Source organism: Diospyros lotus, chromosome 8 (genome assembly GCF_014633365.1).
Source record: "Diospyros lotus cultivar Yz01 chromosome 8, ASM1463336v1, whole genome shotgun sequence".
Classification (NCBI taxonomy): domain Eukaryota; kingdom Viridiplantae; phylum Streptophyta; class Magnoliopsida; order Ericales; family Ebenaceae; genus Diospyros; species Diospyros lotus.
The window spans coordinates 35113302-35136943 of NC_068345.1; the positions used below are offsets into that span (position 1 = coordinate 35113302).

At 37.6% G+C, this 23642-nt stretch overlaps 1 protein-coding gene across 1 annotated transcript in view; it reads left to right on the forward strand.

The window, feature by feature from the left end:
• The first annotated feature begins 2670 nt into the window (after positions 1–2670).
• LOC127808886 (ras-related protein RABF2b) overlaps positions 2671–23642 on the forward strand; it is a 30350-nt gene continuing 9378 nt past the window's right edge. The window contains exons 1-5 of the mRNA XM_052347586.1: positions 2671–2869; positions 19266–19343; positions 19431–19598; positions 20893–20941; positions 21834–21907. Of these exons, the coding sequence (XP_052203546.1) occupies positions 2831–2869; positions 19266–19343; positions 19431–19598; positions 20893–20941; positions 21834–21907 (408 nt within the window). The 5' untranslated portion in view covers positions 2671–2830. The remainder of the gene's footprint in view (positions 2870–19265; positions 19344–19430; positions 19599–20892; positions 20942–21833; positions 21908–23642) is intronic.

Sequence of the window (23642 nt, forward strand, 5' to 3'; positions counted from 1 at the left end):
CTTTATTATATTATATTTATTTATAAATAAATATTATAACATTTATAATATATCCATTCAAAGACGTTCGTTATTTTCTATTTATTATATTATAAATATAAATATAAATTAAAACTCTTAAATATGAGTAAGAATATATTTTTTCAATAATAACAAAATTTTAAAAATATGAATTTTGATTTATACCATAGTCTTAAAAATGTGATACCTTAAATATTAATTAGCGTTGAAAAACTCTAGTATTTGACAACCTTAAATAATTTTTTATGAATTTGTTAAAATATCACATTTTCAAGACTATAATATAATTATTAAAATAATTAATAATTAATTAATCACTACCTTTGATTTAATGTAAGTTTTTGAGGGAAAAAAATAGCTTGGCAGATTTTTTGAGGGAATAAAAATTTACAAACTATTATACATTAATATAATGTATTATATATTATTATATTATACAAAGATGGAATTTTATTTAATGGATAATTTTTCGTGACTTAGTTAATACTTTAAGTATCTATTAATATTTCTCATAAATAGTATTTATTTTTTATTGATTGACGGATTAATTGACGAGAAGATCTAATAGAAAATATTTCTTTTTGATTAATTAATAGCAATGAAAAATTAATACAAGTTTAATACAAATTTTAGATGTAAAAAATAGTTTGGCAAATTTTCTATGAATTAATTAATAGTTTAAGTGTATATTCATATTCCTCATAAATAGTATTTATTTTTGATTGATTACGGATTAATTAAATATTTAATATTCACATAATAATGTATTGAAAATCCCATGATTAGCATTGAAAAACTCATGTATTTAAAATTCATTATTAATTTTACAATAATTAGTACATATTATTTCAAAATAATTGAAAGATTTAAATTATTAATGTAATAAGTACTAAATGCAAATCATTGATGTAAGTTTTTGGGAAAAATTTTATTACTACTTATTATTTCAAAGCAATTGAAAGATTTAAATTATTAATGCAATAAGTATTAATTGCAAATCATTAATGCAAGTTTTGGGAGAATTTTTTTTTTTCAAGACTGTTCTACTTATATATATATATAAATATTATATATTATTATATTATACAAAGATAAGATTTTATTTAATGGATAAGTATTAATTGTAAATTATTAATGCAAGTTTTGGACGAAAATTTATTTTTTCAACACTATTTTACTTTTATATATATAAAGATTGTTAATGGGTGGGTTTTGCGAGCCGGGCCTCTTTCTGTTATTTTTTTTTTATTTTTTTAAAAAATATTTGTAGATAAAATATTTTTGAAAAATATTTTTAGCTAAAATATTTAAAGTTAGAAACATTAATAGAAAGTAAAAAAAAAAGAAGAAGAAGAAGATAAAATTAGCTTAATTGATATTTAAAATTAGAAATATTACACTTATAATTTATGTCTATTTACGTATACTTGTTAATAAGATAAAATTATAATTATAATTTGTGTCTACTCGACCACTATAAAATAAAGAGTATCGTAGACTACGATTTTTTTTTAATTTTTCTTAAACAATATCATTCTAAATATTATAATTTTAAGAGCATTTAATACTTAATTTTTAAGTATTATAAATATTAACAGTGCAAGTTTTGAATTATCATGTAAGTTTTAAATAAAAAACACCAACAATATAAGTTTTAATATATAAGAATTTGACATGGATGATCTAAAAGAAATAAAAATATATTTTTTAAATCATTGATGATCAAATGTTGTTTTTAGTGTAAAACTTTATTTAAAGCAGGAAGCTTAATTCAAAATTTAATATTTTTATCTTTAGGTGTTGAATTTTTGATATTTAAAGAAATGTAAAATTAGTTAATCTATGAGTTAGCAAATATTCAAAAACAAATTTTTAATTAAATTTTTATTTTTTAAGAATTAAAATAATATAAAAATCAAATAGTTCATAATCTCACATGGTCGGAGAACCCAAGGTTTGAGAACACAAGGGTTCCTAACCACTCACGGTCGGGAACCCAAGATTCTCCAACCCTGAACCGAAGTCCCCCCCACCCGTTGATGGCTACGACCATGGCTACCCGCGACAACTGGTATGTATTTTTTAATATTTAATTTTTAATTTAATTTGTCCATATTATAGAGTATTTACGAATATGTTTTATTATATAAATTTAATAAATTTTTATTATTATAAAACGTTAACAAGTATACAATAACTTTAATTTTTATTTTTTGTTCAATGCTTATAATTTTTTTTTTTACTTGCTCTTATATTTTGATTTGCAATATTAGTAAATATTATAAATCTTATATGTTTGAATTTTGTAGAGCGTTTAATACAAGCTAAATTATTACAATATTATAAGTATAAATTATAACTGTATTTTAATCTTAATATTATTTATACTGTGCCTTTAGGCACGAGTGTATGCTAGTACAATGATAAAACACTTAGAATTTTACATAAAATATTGAAGTTTAAATTAATATGATAATTTAGAAGACAAAATTATTACTAAAAAGTAGCATTTAGATAGAATGCAATATTTAGTTAGAAGACAACAATAAGATTGGAAGGCAAATTTCATATGAATTGTGTCGAATATCAAGTTTTAAGTATATATAGACTATGATCATATTCGAATTTTCCTAAAGAATATATCAAGGGGGAAGTTCACCCATTCCTGCTAATTAGGCGAAACTTGGTTGGATTGCCTCTTGCCTCTTGCCCGACGACGGCATCGTCTGTACACTAATCGGATATAATAATCATTCTCCTCCCTGTTCCCGGATCTGCGTATCATTTTACCGCGCTTCGGATCAAAGCAATGGCCGCCACTGCAAACAATAACATCAACGCCAAATTGGTAGCCACCTTTTCTCTGTTACTGTTTCCAGCTTGTTTTGTATCCGATTTCGTGTAAATCATTACTTTTGATTGGTTTGCCAATAATCTGATGCAACTGCTGTTGTGCGTTTGTTTTGTCCGGAGCCAAGTGTCTCTATTGCTGTGAATGTCCTTCTTTCCTGTTCGTTTGGATGCTTAATTACGAAACCTTGATGATTAAGTAAAGGTTTTGGGAAGTTGTTCTTCAATAATTATCTGACGTCATCACGGAAATCGTCTACTTCTTTTGATGTTTTTTTTTGTTGGTTCTAATTGGTATTCTTTTAAGTGATCAGATTAGTTTTACCCCTTCTTTTCCCGAGCCCTCCTTTTCTATTCTCATTGTGGATGTTGTTTGCCTTAATTCCGTCTTTCTATTGCTGTTCTTGTTACTTGGTACTCTTTACTTACAATTTTGCTAATCTCAACAATATTAAACGAATGGTTTTGCAGTATATGGGCTTGAAATCATCAGTTTCACTTCTCAAGTTTTTGGTTTTATCTTGACCTATTTGGTTGACTTTTTTATAAACAAAGTTGACAAAAGGAAACTTGAGTTAATTACAATGAATTGGACTGCTAATGAGATGTTCGGGAGAACTATGGAAGAAAGACGTGAATAAGGCTATCAATCTTATTCTCATTGAAAGAATACATCATGATATATACATAACTCTCTGCTTCATTAGGAAGTTTCTAAATGACACAATAGGGAAGTTTCCAAATCTATTTTGGAAACTGTACTGTTAAAATGTTGTCTAGAGTATAGATTAAATAAGATCAGTTATGGTAGTGTTTTTTGAGGGCCAATGAGGTATTAAATAGAAGTTATAACCCAAACTGTAATTAGTGATAAGTTGGGGGTGTAAACTGTAAATATTTGAAAGTCTTCATTGGGGTTCTACCTCCTATTATAAATAGAGGGCAAGGGGTAGCAAATGGAGAGAGAGTTCTCATTTTTCTGTTTGTAACGAGTGCTGATTGTTTCTGAGAGAAAGGCTAGGGCTGTTAGCTTTGTAATCTTGGGGGAAAACAATTGGGGCGCTCGGGAATAGAAGGGAGAGAAGGGCCGCTACTGTACTGATCATTTTCTGGAAATAAAGACTGCTCTCAGGAGGATCTTAGAGGCTGGATGTAGTGCTATTCACATGGCATGAACCAGGATAATCTTGATGTTCTTGTGGATGTGTGGTTTGTGTTTCTTGTTTGGTTTAATTCTGTTTTCTATTTTATTTTCTGTTGATTCTATTAAATCTATTCCTTAGATCAAATCCGTGAGTGTGTGAGAGTAAGTGTGGTAGAATTTTTATCCAAGAAATTAGTTCCAGCAACCCTAGATATAACATGTACAATTTAGGATACAACAAATATTACTTAAAGGCGCATAGGGACTGTCCACTTGATATTCAAATCATCCAACAATATTTTCAGTCATAGTAACTCACACATCCCTAAGGACATAGATCTGAATTCAGGTTCTGCACTTGATTGAGCCATTACACTTTGTTTTTTGCTACTCCATGTTACAAGATTGCCTCCTAGAAAAGTGCAATAGCCTGATATGGACCTCCTATCCACAATAAATCCTGCATAATCAACATCCATGTAAGTCTCAAGAGCCATACTCTCCCCTTTCTTAAACAAAATACCTTTCTCGGGTGTTCCTTTCAAGTAGTGTAGTATCCTATACACTGTCTTCAAGTGAGCCTCTCTAGGATTATGCATGAATTGATTGACTACTCCCACTGCATGGGCAATGTTTGGTCGAGTATGAGCTAGGTAAATTAACTTTCCAACCAACCTTTGAAAGGATCCCTTGTCAACCATACTATCCTTCGGAACTTCCCCCAACTTGTGATTTGGTTCAATGGGAGTATCCACTGCCCTGCACCCAAGCATTCTCGTCTCAATTAGGAGGTCTATGATATACTTTTGTTGGGAAATAAAAATTCCCTCTTTTGAATGTGCCACTTCTATGCCCAAAAAATACTTCAAACGTCCCAAGTCTGTAATCTCAAATTCACTGATTAAACACTCCCTTAGCTTATGCATGCCTTCCTCATCATTGCCGGTGACCATAATGTCATCAACATATACTATAAGGACTATCACTCCCTCTGTGACCTAGTGTTGGATAAATAAGGTATGGTTCCCATGGCTTTGCTTATATCCCATACCAAGCATCACCTTCCAAACTAGGCCCTTGGGGACTATTTTAGTCCATATAGGGCCTTATTCAGTTTGCACGCCACCTTTTCCTGTGTTGTTAGGCCATAACTTGGTGGTAATTCCATGTAGACCTCCTTTTCAAGATCCCCATGCAGAAATGCATTCTTTACATCATATTGGTGCAACGGCTAGCCTAGGTTAGCAGCCAAAGATAGAAGAACCCTGACTGTATTCAACTTAGCAACAAGTGCAAAAGTGTTTAAATAATCCACCCTATGCACATGTATATACCCTTTAGCTACCATCCTTGCTTTGTATCGATCCAATGATCCATCAGACTTATATTTCACTGTATAGACCCACCTGCAGCCCACTGGATGTTTCCCTTTAGGGAATGGAACAAGTTCCCATGTCTGGTTCTTTTCTAGGGCCGCCATCTCAGTCTCCATGGCATCCTTCCAATTCTTATCCCCTATAGCTTCAGAAAAAGTGTTGGGAATAGGGATAGTATGAAGATTGGTGAGGAAGGCTTTGTGTGGGGATGACAATTTAGAATAGGATAGGAACAACTGTAAGGGATGTTTGGTGCAGGCTCTAGTACCCTTCCTAATTGCAATAGGCCAATCAAGGTCACACCCGGTGGGTTCTATTTTGGGTATAGGTTCAATAGTTTTAGCAGGGTTATCATCAGGTATAAAAGATTCAGCAATTGGATTACCTGGTGATGCGTGAGGAAGGCTCACTGGACTGTCAGTGTTGTCAGCTGTAGGATTAGGGTTTGATTCGGGTGTTGTGACTTGCATAGGGGAAGAGACTAACATCTTTTTCCTTAAGTACACCTGCAGTGGCCAAGGAGTATTTGGTACAGGCTCCTCTGATGTCATGCCTAATGAATCCTTTAGAATGGTGGATGGAAGAGGAAAGGATAATGGATCATGATCAGGTAGAATAGGAAGCTGATTTTTATCAATCGAGGATGAACTTTGTCTTAGAGAATGAGGACTACCAAAATAAGGATCATTCTCTACAAAGATGACATCAGCTGACACAAAATACCTTTTGGTAGGAGAGTGATAGCACTGGTAGCCTTTTTGAGTGGATGAGTATCCAAGAAATATGCACCTTAAAGCTTGAGGGTCCAATTTACCTCTACTAACAATAGGAATGTGGACAAATGATACATAACCAAACACCTTGGGTTTCAAATTGCTAGACACATGAAAATTAGGAAAGTGTTTAGTTAACAATTGAATTGGAATGTGGCATCCAAGGGTTTGTGAGGGTAACCTATTGATAAGAAAGGTAGCTGTTAGAGCTGTTTCTCCCCAATAATGTTTGGAAACATTATGGTAAAATAAGAGCGCTCTGATAACAACAAGGAGACGTCCATTTTTCCTCCCGGCCACTCCATTTTGTTGAGGAGTGTAAGGGCAGAAAGATTCATGGATAATTCCCTTCTGTTGGAAGAAAAGATATAAGGATTGGATGAAGAAGTCCTTGGCATTATCTGACCTAAATCTTTTTTAATTCCACCCCAAACTAGTTCCTAATCATATTGTAGAATGTAGGAAAAACACTGCTCACCTCAGTTTTAGTTTTCAAAAGATACAACCATACCACTCTTATGCAATTATCAACAAAAAAGACAAACCACCGTGTCCCAGAAATATTAGGGATTGTTGAAGGGCCCCAAACATCACTGAGAATTAGGGTGAAAGGAGAATTAGTTCTTTTATTAGATGGAGAAAAAGACACACTCTTGTGCTTTGCAAACTCACACACAACACAATGAAAATTCCTAACATCTAGACCCTTAGATAATTATAGAAACACCATCCTAAGAGTAAGAAAAGAAGGGTGACCAAATCGGTAATGGTGCAGCCACATTTGATCTTTGTTGGACTGAACTAAGAACGACACAAGAGGAGTCTTTCCTTTTTTGTCCTGCTCACCTGGTTCCTCAAGATAGAACAACCCATTGTCGCGTAGCTAATATGTAATAGGAGTAGAAAGGTCTATCCATATTTTGTAACGTCTATTGGGTGAGCCTCGGTAGGGTAGGGAACACTGAGTCATAGCTACTTTCTAGAAGGGCCTTCTAACACATATATATTCGGTTGTACTAGAGCCATACTCCTCATGATTAGTAAAAATCTTCTTGGTTTTCTCTCTCTTTTCTGTTATTCTTTCTCTCTCTATCCATTCTCTCTCTCTGTTCTCTTCTCCGAATAGCCGGAATTCCCTTGAATTCCACCCCTAACATTGTCAAACCAATCAATGCTGACAATTGGTATTGGAGTTGACGGTCCTGAACTGATGAGCTGTAATTGACAATCATGGCGGAGGGTACTCGCATGAAACAAATGGAAACTCGCTTGGATGCCATCGAAGTGAGCGTGCGACTGAGCCATGAGCTGGTTGAGGAAAAGTTGGAAACGGTAGAGGTGGGTATCAGAAACACTCATGAAGACATAAGCAGGATGCGGTCGGATGTTATGGAAATGGAACGAAATTTAAGAGATGACTTCACTCATCTTAGAGTGGAGTTTACGGGACTGAATCAGCAGTTGAACGCTGCACTGGCCATTTTTTCCCGACAACCAAACGTGACATTACCAGTGGATTTTCCACCAAGGACGGCGACTGCTCCTATCATCCAGGGAGTAAGGGGTCATCAAGAGATATGCAAAAGGAGGGAGCCAGCAGTAGAGGCCACCATGAGAGGAGGCTTAGGTGCTGCAACTAACACTCCCGTCCCAAAGATGGAGATGCCAGTGTTCAAAGGGGTGAAGCCTAGTTGGTGGATAAGAAGGTGTGAACGCTTCTTCTATCACTACCGGGTGGTAGAAGAGAACAAGGTTAACATGGCTATTGCATACTTGAACGATGTAGCAAACTCATGGTTTCAAAGTTGGAGTGCTATCCCTGGACGCCTTCACTAAGAAGCACAGACTCTCACAAAAGGGGTCTGGAATGGGTTGGCAAGGCTCTGTAGGAAGGGGTCAGAAGGTTGGCAACTCTCAAATGCATAAAGGGAGTTACCCCCCAAAGGCACAGATTGCAGCAAATTCTCTACGATCCCTTACGTTAGATCAGAAATGATAGATGGGATTGTTTTTCAAATGCGGGGAGAAATATACGGTGGGGCACCAATGCAAAAGGGCCCTAATGCAAATGGAAGGGGAAGATAATGAAGATGAAGGAGTAATGCCTGACACTAAAATGGGGGATCCAGTGGAAGAGAAGGAGGAAGGAGGGCAGATTTCTCTTCACGCCCTGGAAGGCCACCCTTCGGAAAAGATGATTAAAATTAGGGGTAACATAGGGAAGAAGGGACTTCTTATATTGATAGATAATGGGAGCTCACATAGTTTCTTGGACGAAAGCACAACCAAGGAACTACTGTGCGTACTCTAAACCACTATTCCCCTATATGTCACGGTTGCTAATGGTCACAAAATGATCAGTCGGTACAAGTGCCAAGGTTTTACATGGAGAATGCAAGGGCATGAGTTTTCTGCCGATTTGAGAATTTTACAGTTAGGTGGATGTCAAGTTGTGTTGGGAGTATATTGGATGAAAACAGTCAGCCCCCTCATATTTGACTTCAACATCGTAGAGGTGACTTTTGATAAAGGAGGAAGAAGGTTGACGTTAACAAGATGTGGGTGTTATATCTAGGGTTGCTGGAACTATTTTCTTGGACAGAAATTCTACTACACTTTGTCTCATACACTCACGGATTTGATCTAAGGAACAAATTTAATAGAATCAACAGAAAATATAAACAGAAACAGAATTAAAACAAACAAGAAACACAAACCACACATCCACAAGAACATCGAAATTATCTTGGTTCATGCCAATTGAATTGGCACTACATCTAGCCTTCAAACCACCACCGAGCAGCCTTCTTTATTTGATGAAAATAGTACAAGACTTTCCTCTTCTCTCTCTCACAATACAAGCCTTCCAAAAGTGTACAAGATTACAACTTTCCCACTCTCTAGGCTCTCGCAAAATCAGAAGAGAACATGCGGTTTTCTATCCCTCAACCCCCCTGCCCTATTTATAAAGAATAGGGTGATATTTCCTAGGGCTGGTTATGATATTACCGGTTTTGCCCTTCATTAATAACTAATTATTACAAGAAAGCCACCAGCCTGTTAACTAATCATAACCGCATACAAGACTGCATATTTAACCTATCACTAACTCTAGACAATCTTTAATAGTGGGGACGGAGGAGAGTGCAAAGCAATCTCAGGAAGCCACTTGAAGAAACTCTTTGAGCAAGAAGAGGGAACCATTGCTCAACTTCATTCGGTCTATGCCATTGAGGTGTGGGAAGGGAGAAAGGAAGTAGACATAGCGGAAACAAAAAATTAGAGATGGCAAACGTGCCGGGCCGGGCCAACCCGGCCCGCCACCAAGTGGCCCGCGGGCCGGGCCAAATCGGCCCGCTTAAAAACGGGCCAGCAGATTGCTGGCCCTAGCCCAGCCCTACACGGGCCCGCCCAATTTTTTTTTTTTTTTTTGGCCCAGAGGCAGGCAGCGTGAGCGAGAGAGAGAGGGCGAGGGGCGCGGGCGACAGAGGGCGAGCGAGAGGCGAGGGCGAGAGCGAGGGGCGCGGGTGAGGGCGAGGGCGAGACAGAGGGCGAGCGAGGGCAAGGGCGAGGGCGAGGGCGAGGGCGAGCGAGGGCGAGAGCGAGGGGCGAGGGCGAGGGCGAGGGTGAGGGCGAGGGCGAGGGCGAGACAGAGGGCGAGCGAGGGCGAGGGCGAGGGCGAGACAGAGGGCGAGAGCGAGGGGCGCGGGCGAGGGCGACGACGACGGCGAGCGAGGGCGAGAGCGAGGGGCGCGGGCGAGGGCAAGACGAGGGCGAGAGCGAGAGCGAGGGGCTCGGGCGAGGGCGAGACGAGGGCGAGGGTGAGACAGAGGGCGAGGTGAGGGCGAGGCAGAGGGTGAGGGCGAGAGGCGAGGCTGAGGGGGGGGTTGTCGATTAAAGGGCCAATGGGCCAGGCGGGCCAGCCCGGCCCGCCACCATTTGGCCCGCTGGGCCAAGCGGGCCGGGCCAAATTGGCCCGGCCTTAAATGGGCCAGCAAAATGCTGGCCCTAGCCCGGTCTCGGGCCGGGCCCCAATGGGCCAGCCCGTCGGGCCGGGCTCATTTTGCCATCTCTACAAAAAATAATCAATGGTTCAGGTTACAAGCCTCAGTTAATTCCCTAAGCAAGGTATAATTTACTGACTTCTTACATTCTTTGTTGGTTGAATTTGAGGAATTATTCTTGGAACCTACTTCCTTACCCCCAGATCGTTTCTTAGAACTTACCATCCACGTCAAGCCAAATACTGAACCCATAAATGTTCGTTCCTATCACTATTCTCCGTCTCAAAAGGCTGGGATTGAATGCCTAGTGAAAGAAATGTTGTCCAAAAATGTTATCAGACCAAGTCAAAGCCCATTTGCCTCTCTTGTTCTCTTAGTTAAGAAAAAAAATGGGAGTTGGAGGTTTTGTGTCGATTATAGACAACTAAACACCCACACCATAAAAAAAAAATTCCCCATTCCTATCATAGATGACTTTCTAGACGAATTATCAAGGGCTACAATTTTTTTCTAAGCTTGATCTCAGATTTGGATATCACCAGATCCGAATGAGTGCCTCAGATATTCCCAAAACTGTCTTTCGCAACCATAAGGACTTTATGAATTCCTAGTAATGCCTTTTGGCCTAACCAATGCACCCACAACATTCCAAGCCCTCATGAATCACATTTTTTGCCCTTACCTTAGAAAGTTTATCCTTGTTTTCTTCGATGATATCTTAGCATAGTTGTTAAAGACGCGCCTAGGCGCAAGGAGCCTTAAGGCGCTAGTTCGGCACCTCGCCTCGACCGAGGCGAGGCGATTTCAACGAGGCCCTCGCCTTGCACGGTGAGGCGCCGAGGCGAGAGGCTCATGAAACTTAGGTTTCAATTAAAACCTGGGCAACCCAATTCCTCCCCTCTTCTCGGTTCCATAATGTATACATTACAACATATTTACATAAGTAAATGTCCACATTTTCTTTTATTTATATTTTACTTTCCATTTATTTTAATACATAAATGTAAATAAGAAAGTACCCTCCATTTGGATTCAATAAAAATATCTAAAAAATCAAAATCTATAACAATAAGAAAATATAATTTTGGTTTTAGTACAAACTCAGGATTTAGCGATTTTACCACCCCCAAAATATACCTACTATTTCTTGAAAAATTCATTAAAAATAATTTTAACAACAATGAATATTAGCTATCAAAATACTTGGAGATAGTTTTTAAAAATAAAAACATTTTTTTTTTATATGTCTTCTTATAATGCGCTAATCTTCCAAACTTAGAAAAATAGCATTTTTCAAAATGAAAACATTTTCTTGATTGTGGACTTGTAGTGTTTATATGTTTGTTTAGAATTTTGCATGATGATTGGTACTTGTTTGAGTTTGAGACTTTAAGTTTGAACTTTGATGATGTTTCTAGGTTAGAATTTGCATGATTAATGAATCAACTTTGATGATGTTAGTTTAGAATTTGAAGATAATGAATCATTAATGATATGCATGTGTTATTATTGATAATTTGATAGTTTTTTATGATTTTACAAGATTTTGAGTTTTTTTTTCTAAAAGGTGCGCCTCACTTCGCAAATGCGCGCCTCGCCTCGTGCGCCTCAAGCTCTAGGACCCTTTGCTCCTCGCGCCTTTCAAAACTATGTATCTTAGTTTACAGCCCAACCATGGAGCAACACCTAGCCCACCTCAAAACCACATTCCAAGTTCTCAAATCTAACCAATTGTATGTCAAGAAGTCTAAATGTATCTTTGCAGAGGGAAAGGTGGAATACCTTGGGCATATCATCATTGGAGAAGGCATGATCACTGATCCAAAAAAAATAACCGCTATGGTGGAATGGCCTACTCCTAAGACTGTCAAGGAATTGAGAGGCTTTCTTGGGCTAACTGGCTATTACAAGAAGTTCATTAAGGGGTATGGGATAATCAGCAAGTCGTTGACTGAGCTGCTCAAGAAGAATGGATTTGAATAGGGGGGAGAGAGCAGCAACAACCTTCAATTCCTTAAAGAAGGCTATGACCCAAGCTCCAATTCTGGCTTTACCAAATTTTTCCAAACCTTTCATCTTAGAAATAAATGCATGTGACACGGGAGTGGGGGCAGTGTTCGCACAAGAAGGTAGGCCGATAGCTTTCCTTAGTCAGGTTTTAGCTCCCAAACACCTGGAGCTGAGCATCTATGATAAGGAATTAATAGTTATACTCATGGCCGTAGACAAATGGAGGTGTTATCTAGAAGGAAACTCATTTGTTATCAAGACTGACCATGAAAGCCTCAAGTTCTTAGGAGAGCAAAGATTACATACACAATTACAAAGGAAAGGGGTAACCAAGCTGCTAGTATTGGATTACACCATCCAATACTGTAAGGGAAAAGAGAATGCAGTGGTTGATGCTCTATCAAGGAGGGAAGAAAAGGGCGAATGCCGAGCAGTCTCTGTAGTTGTTCCCGATTGGATTAAAGAGGTGTCAAGTAGCTATGAGGGAACACCATGGGCTCAAGAACTAATGACCAGTTTAGCAGTTGGAAGCGGTGAACAGAAGGGGTACATTGAAGGCGGGGTTATTGAGGTATAAAGGGCGGATGGTGATTGGGGAAGACCCTCAACTTAGGACCCGAATCCTACAAGCCTTGCGTGCCTCTGTTAGAAAAATATAATAACATTTTTCTTTAACGTGCTTGTACCCTCTGCCCTTCATTTCCTGATTCAAAATTGTTAGTCAATTACAATAAAAATAACTATATTGAGCAATATTTATATTTCTTGTAGAACTGAAATTATTGCTCGGAAATATAGTTATTGAAATACTGTATTTAAAGCTCAAAAATATAACGATTGTATGTAAAGCTTAGAAATATAATTACTATATTTAAATCAACAGAATAGAAATATTAAATAATACAGTATTATATAAGGAAATTAATAGCATTACAGTATATATATATATATGATAAAAACCGAGGCCTGTGTAACACACAGTTCACTTAAAACAAATTCGCCGCCTCACCGAAGGTGCTAGAGGCTTATTGGTGTCTGTTTCCCAGGGTATAACGGCTTACAGACTGAGAAGTTAGCACAAACTTCGGAGCCTTACAACGAACTTGAACACTGATTGAACACAATTAAAATAATCAGAAAACTTGATAATTCTGTAGAATAATTCTTCTGAAAAATTCTATTGAAAATTTCTTTTGAGAATTTTATCTCTTTGATAAATTTTTCTGAGATTTCTATCTCTTTGAAAAATTCTTCTGAGATTCCCTCTTTTTTGAAAATTCTCTATAAGATTTCCCTTTTGAGAATTCTCTTCTTTGGAAATTCTATTTTTCTTCAAAGGAAGAGGTCTCTATTTATAGAGGAAGATGAAGGAGAGAAGAAAGAAAGAAGAAGGAGGAGGAAGGTGGCTAAGTTCTGTGGGAGGCTTTCCTCCCTCAAATAATATATAAATATATATATATTATATCTTTATAATATATAATGAAGTAGGCCCCTTTTATATATATATTAAAGATTATAATAGTAACTTGCATAGTGCCCTGGCATTATTACTTTCAATCAGCCACCTTGCATAGTGCACGTATAGTGCGTCCTCATAATTTAATGCATAGTGCACTTTTTGTATTTTTCCCTTTATTCTACTTTTACAATAGTAGAAATTATGTAAAATAATACACATGCCTCAAATTATTTTTTAATTAATTTTCATTCACCCAAATATCAATTTGGACATACAAATAATCCAAATTTTCCAATAGCATCTCCCATTGGAGGGCACGCCGGTTTGAATGTTACTTACAAGGTGAAATAGTTGTTCTATTGGCCGGGAATGAAGAAGGAGGTGACAACTTATGTATTAGCATGCTCTGTTTGCAAAAAATGCAAACACGAGCAAGTTCCATACCTCGGTTTACTTCAGCCATTGGAGATATCAGACCAGGCTTGGCAAAGAATTTCTATGGATTTTGTGGAGGGACTACCTAGGTCCAAAGGGAAGAACATTATCCTAGTAGTGGTGGATAGGTTGACTAAATTTGGGTATTTCCTCAGCCTAGCTCATCCATTTACAGCTTCGAATGTGGCTAGAATACTACTAGACTCAGTAGTGAAGGTACATGGCTTGCCTTTGTCTATCACTTCAGACTGGGAAAAGATATTTACCAGCAACTTTTAGAGAGAATTGTTCAAACAATTGGGAGTTGACTTGCATATGTCTACAGCCTATCATCCGGAGACGGATGGACAAACGGAAAGGGTGAATCAGTGCTTATAAGCTTATATGAAGTGTGTATGTTTCACTAAACCTAAAAGCTAGAATCAATGGCTGCCTCTAGCTTAGTGGTGCTACAACTCAAACTTCCACAGCTCACTTAAGAGATCGCCTTTCGAGGCACTTTTTGGCTACAAACCGCCACTCATCCCAGCAGTGATGCATTACTCCAATGTGGAACGGGATGTGGATCGATACTTAAGGCAGAGACAAGAAGCCCTTCAGTTAATAAAAAAAGAATTAACGATAGCACAAAATTGAATGAAGCAAATGGCAGACATGAGGAGAACTACAAGGAATTTTGAAGAAGGGGATTCGGTTTACTTGAAGGTAAGGAGATTTCAGTAGCAAATGTTTACCGGTGAGCCCCCCTCTAAGCTAGGGCCTAAGTACTTCGACCCTTTTCAAGTAACGGCTAAGGTAGGGAGCTCCACTTATAGACTACAACTACCAGACGGAGTAGGCAACTATCCCGTCTTCCATGTATCACTACTCAAGAAATTAGTAAGGCCACATGAAGTTGTAAGTGTCAAATTGCCAACCTTGGAGGAGGATTTCCCAGGAGTGTCTGAACCTATGGCAATTATCGACAGGAGGGTCATCTACCAAGGGTCCTTATCCTTGATTCAAGTGCAAGTACAATGGACCAATCAGCCTCCAGATGACACAACTTGGGAGTACCTCCCCAAGTTGCTCAAACAGTTTCCTCGGGTAGCTAGACTCTTGTGATTTCTTGAGGACAAGAAATATTTTAAGGAGGGGGGAATTGTCATGTAGCTACTATGTAATAGGGGTAGAAAGGTCCATCCATATTTTGTAACGTCTATTGGGCGAGCCTCGGCAAGGTAGGGAACGTTGAGTCATAGCTACTTTCTAAAAGGGCCCTCTAACAACATATATATTCGGTTGTACTGGAGCCATGCTCCTCATGATTAGTAAGAATCTTCTTGGTTTTCTCTTTCTTTTATGTTATTCTTTCTCTTTATCCATTCTCTCTCCCTACTCTTTTCTTCGAATAGCCGAAATTCCCTTGAATTCCGCCTCTAACCTTGTCAAATCAATCGGTGCTGACACCCAGCCCTAGCTCCTATATCTCACAATAGGTTGAATGAAAAACAACACTGCAATCAGCGTTCAAGATAAGCTTTTGAATGGAGATTAGGTTAGTGAACAATTTAGGGACATGAAGCACATTTTTGAGAGTGAGATGTTTGTTAAGAAAAACATTTCCTTGGCTAACAACAATGGTTAAAGAACCATTTGCTAATGTAATTTTTTTGGAGCTAGAACAAGGGCTATAGGTGATAAAGTGATGAGAGAAAGGAGTCATATGATCAGTAGCTCCAGAGTCTAGGATCCAAGAATTAGGATGGATTTTTTCTGAAGCATGTAGAGCAAAAGAAAGGGAAGAAATACCTATGAGAGCAAGGGAGCATCCACCTTTTTTAGCCCTTTTTTCGAGAGATCCCAAGAAGCTCCTCAATCGTTCAATCTCTGCCTTGTTAAGCTCTAGGGATTCTCCTTGTTTAGGATCCTTCTGTTCTAATTGTTGATGGTTGCTAGCCATGTACACTTGTCCCTGCCCTTGGCTCCTTGATTTTCCTCCTTTGGAAGGCTTCCCATGGAGCTTTCAACACTTGTCTATGGTGTGCCTAGGCTTCTTGTAGTAGGTGCACCGCAGAGAATCTCTGTCTACAGCCTTCTTTTCCTCTTTTCCCTTACGCTAATTATAACTTTTTAGAGATACCAAGGCTGATGTTTCCATCGGGGAATTTTCTAACATGACTCCCCTTCTTCCTTCTTCTGCACAAACTATAGAGATAACCTCATTTAAAGAAAGCAAATCCTCCTTACTGAGGATTTGTACTCTTACCGCATCAAACTCCATGTTGAGACCGGCTAGGAGGTCATATGTCCTTTCTTTCTCCATAAACTTTTTGTGTAATGCAGCATTCTCATTACACTTCATTTTTAAGCACTGGTAATGGTCTAGTTCTTACCACAGAGTTTGTAGCAAGTTCACATACTCTGTAACAGATCTAGTACCTTGCTTTGTGGCTGCCACCTTCATCCTTATCTCATAGATTTGAGCTGCATCACGAACTGTGGAGTAGGTGAGCTTGATTGCCTCCCAAATATCTTTGGCTATTGTTAGAAACATTTCGGTGTCACTAATCTCGGGGATCTTGGAGTTCCATAGCCAAGACATTACAGGGGAATCCTCCTCATCCAATGCTGCAAACGTGAGATCTCCCTCTTTAGGACCGGTTCCCAACAGGTGGCTTAGTTCCCCCTTCCCCTTTAGGAACGTGCAGATCAGTTGGGACCACTTCAAGTAGTTCTTACCATTCCACCAGTAAGTTGCTTGAAGATTTTGTAATTCTCCTCCTAAACCTCCGCTATTGATTCTAGCAAACGGAATTTCCGTTGTACTACTGGAATCGGCCAAATTGGGTTGAGGGTTTTGAGTGTTGGACATTATGAGGAAGACTGATGACAGCCACAACAGTCCCAAAGAAGCGGTAACTATCGTCTATGGCTCTGATACCATGTCAAGAAAGACGTGAATAAGGCTATCAATCTTATTCTCATTGAAAGAATACATCATGATATATACATAACTTCATGCTATGTTAGGAAGTTTCTAAATAACACAATAGGGAAGTTTCCAAATCTATTTTGGAAACTGTACAATTTAGGATACAACAAATATTTAGAAAGATACAGCAATGATACACTCTTATTCTAGGAAAGAAATATCAATGATTCACGTTGATTGCTAATCTCAATCCTGCCCGAGATGCTGAATGCTCATCTAATCTTACAATCAGCTTCTTAATCGTTGACATGGATAAAGGCATAATTGAAGCAGAGGAGGCATTCTGGACTGGATGATTTGTATAACAAGAGTGTTTACGGTAACAGATCTTCAAAAACTATATTGAAAATTCAAATATCCCATATATGGCTCTTGAAAACATCCATCAAGCATGCTAAACAAGGTAAACAATGCCAACAGTTGAATCCCAACTCAGTATTTCAATAATCTTAACCAACTGCATGCTATTTACTATCAGGGAGACTCATAGTTGTCAAAACTGCAGATAGGCTCTAGGCTTAGCTGAGGGCCCCTTGCTCTATGAGCCTCTAAGGCGTGTGCCTTACCTTGAGGAGCAAGGCATACGCCTTTTGCACCTATGTCATAATCTTTTTTGTTCTTAATTTTTGATTGACATGTTAAAATCTAACTAGTACTAACTAGGAAAAAAATTAAAGAAGTTTGAGAAAATAATAACACCCTATTTGCTATCTAATAAATGTGTGTTTAGCATCCACAAGGCTTGCACCTATTTCTTGTGCCTAGGCTTCAAGCATTCTTGCGCTTCAGTGTGTCTTGAGCCTTGACAGCTATGAGCGGCACTAATTTTTTGGTAGAAGATTCAGAGTCAATCAAGAAAGGTTTTTCAATATCTTCACCTCCGTGTGGCAAGGCAGCTAACTCATCCCAAATATGATCATCACAGAAATAAGGAGCAATGAGCCACAACATCTTGGAGAGTACGGCAAGGACAAGTCTGTCAAGCCTACCATCAAAGTAGCTCAACCTTCTGAGAATTGCTCGTAAACAATGGTATCCATGTGGTTACTTATGTGGGGACCGGCTCTATCACATAACATTCTAGAGCCTCCATCTAACTGCATTTTGGACTTAATGAGATGTTAAAAGTTGAAACAATCCAAGCCCAGATTTCACAAGAAGGTGGTGGGACCCCTCCTCCATCACCTATAAATAGGTAGATGGATCAATGGACAGGGTGTTGGCCTTTCAACTAGCTTTCATTCTGCAGAACTTCTCTCTGACCTTCTCCAGACTGCTTTAGGATCAATTGCTAGTGATATCTCAATTTTTTTCACTTTTTCTCTGGCACCAACCACTCAACAGATGCTATATTTGAATACATATATAATATTTGGACGCTCAAATCCTATTCAAGTCCCCAAATCAACCTTAAACAATGATACTGGAATCTATTAGTTTCAAATGCATTTTTTGAATTTGTTAGAAGCATTATGTTCAACTGCCCTTCCTTACTATTGGGGTTTATTTTGTTCACGAGTTTGTAAATTTGATTATGGAATCTATATTCAACTTTCTTTTCAATTTTTTTATTTAAATTTTCTGTACAAAGTAAATTAAAAGGAAAATAGAAAATTGCCGGTGAAACAACAATATCAACAAGAATAAAACTTCTTGTATATTAAAAATTTTCTGTGAAAAATGGAACCTAAGCTTAATTTGCATTTTATTTGATCCATCAAACAATCACCTAGATGTTAACATTTATTTATTTATGTCTTTATTTTTTCTTCTCGTATGTAGACCTCATTTCATAGTCTCAAATTTTCTGCTGACTTTTATTTATTCATAGTCTCGTATGTAGAGTTTCAGCTCAATGCTGTAAACTAGATTTGGAGTCTATGATTTTATGATTCTACTGGTTTCCTGAGTTTGGTTTGTGTTTAGGGCTAATATCTGTTCCCAAAGCCATGTTTTACCCCTCATTGTATCTCATTTCTTCAATTTTCCCCTATGTTAGCATGTGAAGGCCCTATTATGCCCAGTCTTGAATGAATGCTTTTTCATACTGTACAATTTTCCTGTCATTCCTTTTAACAATTTGTTGTTTTCAGGATGCTGTATTGTATTTGCCACAGCTCTTCTCATTTTCTTAATATTGTCTTTTGGCAAAGCTTTATTTTTGCTCAGCTAGATCTCTTTTCTTGTTAGTTCAATTGGTTCCTTTATTTATGTTTTAGGTGCTTCTTGGGGATGTGGGAGCTGGAAAATCTAGTTTGGTGTTGCGTTTTGTCAAAGGACAATTTGTTGAATTTCAGGTTGGTCCAGAAATTTGCAATTGTAACATTCACATTGTATATTACTTGTGAATTCTGATGTCCGATTCTTGTTGAGTGACCATGCAGGAATCAACTATTGGTGCTGCTTTTTTCTCCCAAACCTTGGCTGTAAATGATGCAACTATAAAATTTGAAATTTGGGATACAGCAGGTCAAGAGAGATACCATAGCTTAGCTCCCATGTACTATAGAGGGGCTGCGGCTGCAATAATTGTATATGATATAACAAATCAAGTAAGTGATTTTCCGCAATATGATATAACAAATCAAGTAAGTGATTTCAAAACTGAGAGATACTCTGCCGTTGAGCTTCTTAAGCACTTACTCATTGTGGTCAAAGGGTAGGCGTGCAGATGGTTAGCTAAGGCTAAGAAGCACCATATGGAGATGGAGATAGGATACAAAATTAAAAAAAAAAAAATGGATATAACAGGTCTATGGGAAAAACAATGCATATCAGTAACGTTTATGAACAAAAAAAAAAAGAAAAGCTTTAAAAGTTAGAAAAAGTATTGAGTAATCCAATATGTGAACATATCACACAATCTATAATAATGTTAAAATACAAAAGTAAAGGAAAAGAAGGGTAAATTACACTAACCACCCCCAAGATAAGGCATAATTCAAGGGACCACCCCTCAATTTTAAAAAATTACACTCAGTGCCCTTGAGGTTTAAAAAGTTGTAACACTCTGCCCCCTATCGCTGTTGAACAGCTGTTAAATTTTGGGAAATACCCAAAATGGTGTAACACACTGTCTCTCCCCTATCTCTCTTTCCTTCTCTCCCCTTCTTTCCTTCTCCGTGACCTCTCTCTCTCCTGTATGCGGTGGCTAACTTTTTATGCCCACCTTCTCTCTTTCACTCCCTTCCAGATGGTGTCATGCAACAATTGCCCATTGATCCAAGCTTCAATCCCCAACTTCTTTTGATTGTTTAATGAAATGGGTTCCAAGATTTTGCCAAACTATGGGTTAAAATTAATAAAGATCTGAAGCACCTGAGAAAAACAAAATAAACAAGCTTCAAAAATTCAGTGTCAGCACTAAATTTGAGTCAAGAATTTGTCAACATTTTTTTATTTGTTTTGCTGCATTGGCGACTCTTACGGTTGTTACTTGAGTTTCTAGTTTTTGAGATTATTATTATTATTATTATGATGATGCATCATCATCATCATCATCATGATTTTGTCATGTGCTTCGTGGAACAACATGCTTGCAGTCTCGGGTTCTTTACATCACTTGTTTGGTTTCTGCATTTCAGGCGTACTACTGCTTACTTATTGAGATATATATGCTTTTGCTCTGACACTGTTGTCGGGTTAATTTCCTTATGCTCTGCAATTGAGTTGGTTACCTACCAACTCATTAATCTCTGACTTAGTTGCATAATTGTTGGAAGTGGGCATTGCTAGATAATATATTTTTTTTTTATTCTGTTCTCCTTTGATATAATGCTCTTCAGAGTATTTAGTCATTACACAGTTCATGCAAAATGGTTGACCCTGAAGTTTTTTCTTCTCAAGGCTTCTTTTGAAAGAGCAAAGAAATGGGTCCAAGAGCTTCAAGCCCAAGGTAGTCTTCTAACATTAGTTGTAAAATCCTGTTATTCTTGCATGCACTCACCCTCTGTGTGTGTGTGCGTACTTTTAGAAGCTCCTTCAACTTTTGAAATTTTAATCTTCTTGCTCATGAAATTGGGTCTTCTATGTATGGTTAAGTACCTCTCCTAATTCAAAGAGTAGAACATGTGAGTGAACTTTCCAGAATTGTGCTTTTGCATGATTAATTTGACAAGAAAAAAAGTGACTATTTTATTTTATTAATTGTCTAATTGTTAAAGTTGAATCAATGTAAAAGTAGGTAAGTTCCAGCAATAATCCATATACGTTTATTGGGATGGAAATGGTTACCCTCCCCTATTGGTATTGCCGAACTAGGGTGGGCTTGAACATAAAAAACTCTATGATGGGATGTGTATGAACATAAAAAATCCCTGATGGGAGACAGTGTGGGAGTCGGCAACCCACACATAACTAAAATAAATAAATCACAAAATCAAATTTGAGTATTTAAATAGCAACATTATTGGGTTCTTTCATAACCATTGATTGCTTATAGTCAGAAGGTGAATGTGACAAATTTGAGTATTTAAATAGCGACATTATTGGGTTCTTTCATAACCATTGATTGCTATAGTCAGAAAGTGAATGTGCCATTGTCTGGTAGAAGGAAGATTGATTGGACTTCTGTAATCACTATTTCAATTATTTAAGAAAAGCCTATCATGGGGTGGTTCTGTAGTCCACACACTGTCATCTCCTAGAAGTCATCCAGGCAAGGAGACTGGTTTGAATTGCATGCTACTTTTATATTCATTTCATGAATTCTACTTGATGCATGCGTAAAGTGGGCATTTATCTTGCAAGTTATGTATCATTCTCTTAATACTTTTTGTTTCTGACAGGTAATCGGAACATGGTTATGGCTCTTGCTGGGAATAAAGTTGATTTGCTAAATGCAAGAAAGGTGCCAGCCGAGGCAAGTACACATATGTTTTTTCCCCTTTCCTGCCTCTATCCTTTTCATTTGAATAATGTCTATTGTTTCAGGAGGCAAAACTCTTGGTTGTTGGTTGAGCTGCTAATACAGCTTTTACTTGTCCTGGAGTCAGCCATCTTGATTTAGTTTACTGTCACATGAGTGGAAACAGCTTAAAAATATTATGGTAGTTGGCATGCTTTCCTGGTGTTGAAAGAAAACTAATCCATTTAATTGTTCTTTTTCTATCAATGTTGATGAAGAGTAAGTGAGAAGAACCAGTACATTAGTATAGAAATACAAAAATGGCATTGGGTTATAGAGTCCATCCAGAACATATTTTCTCACTACAGCAGAAGAAAGTTACGAACACCAACAAGACACATTCATATATATGACACTGAAATATTTTGCTGGTTGGTCATGGGCAAGTAAACCTCTCTCTCTCTCTTTGCACTTGCATGTGGGGCTCTGGTGCCTGAACCAATAGATGTATCATTGATTGCATACTTGTTTCTATTTGACCAAATCATTGAGTGCATACAATGAGAAGAAGGGATCTAAATTTAATCTAAGTTAATTATATATGCAATTGAATTGTTTTTCAACCTATCCAACATACTTAAATTTACTGTGGAGTAATTCTAGAGATCAGCATAGGAGTCCTAAAGTTATGCATGTATTTGGGGACTTCTAGTGGCTGTGGTATCACAAATCTAGGGCTCCCTATCATGCCACAACTCTTAATTCTTTAAATTAATCAATTGCCAACATATGATTGTTGTAGAAGATATTCTATTTAATTATGTCAACGAGTAAAGGATTGAGATAAGGGGATAAGAAGCCGAAGATAATTCTAAAGATAAGTCAAGATTATACTATTGTTTATCTCCTATGTAAATCTGTAAAATATAGAGATAATATTGTAATCTATTCCTATTAGTTAGGGCTATAATATTTTCCTAGTTTTTAGGAGAAATATTAGGATGTCTCTTGTACATATGTATGCGGCAGCATACATGGTAAAATACAAGTTCGATTCTTCTTAAAACTCTATTTTAACATGGTATCAGAGCTAGCCATCTAAAGGGCTCTTTTTCTCGGCCTTCATCGCCGTTTTTTTTCTGCTTCTGCAGTTAGTGCCATTCCGGTTTGTTTTCTGTTCCGTTTCTTGAATGATTGCAGCCAGTTTTTTGGCCCTCTTTCTTTACCCGATTAAGTTTCCAAGATCTTCCTAAGATGTTTACCGTCTCCAACAATAATCCTACACCAAAAGCCATTGACACGAGCAGCTCTTCAGAAGTTCCATTCTCTGGAACCAACAGTATGAGCAGTGGGGGAGAATTACAAAATATTCAGGCGGCCTACTGGTTGAACGAAAGAAACTACCTAAAGTGGTCTCAACTTATCTGAACCTTTCTCAAGGGAAAAGGGAAGATAAGCCACCTCTTAGGAACCAGCCCTAAGGAAGGAGATCCCATGTTTGCTGCATGGGATGAGGAGGATTCCTTAGTGATGTCTTGGCTATGGAATTCAATGGTACTGGAGATAAGTAATACTGTGATGTTTTTAACAACCGCTAAAGATATTTGGGAGGTTGTCAACCTCACCTATTCTAAGATGAAAGATGCAACATAGATCTATGAGGTTCGGACTAAGATTGCAGCAACTAAACAAGGGGTAAGATCTATCTCTGAATACTCTAATGTGCTACAAACTCTATGGCAAGAATTGG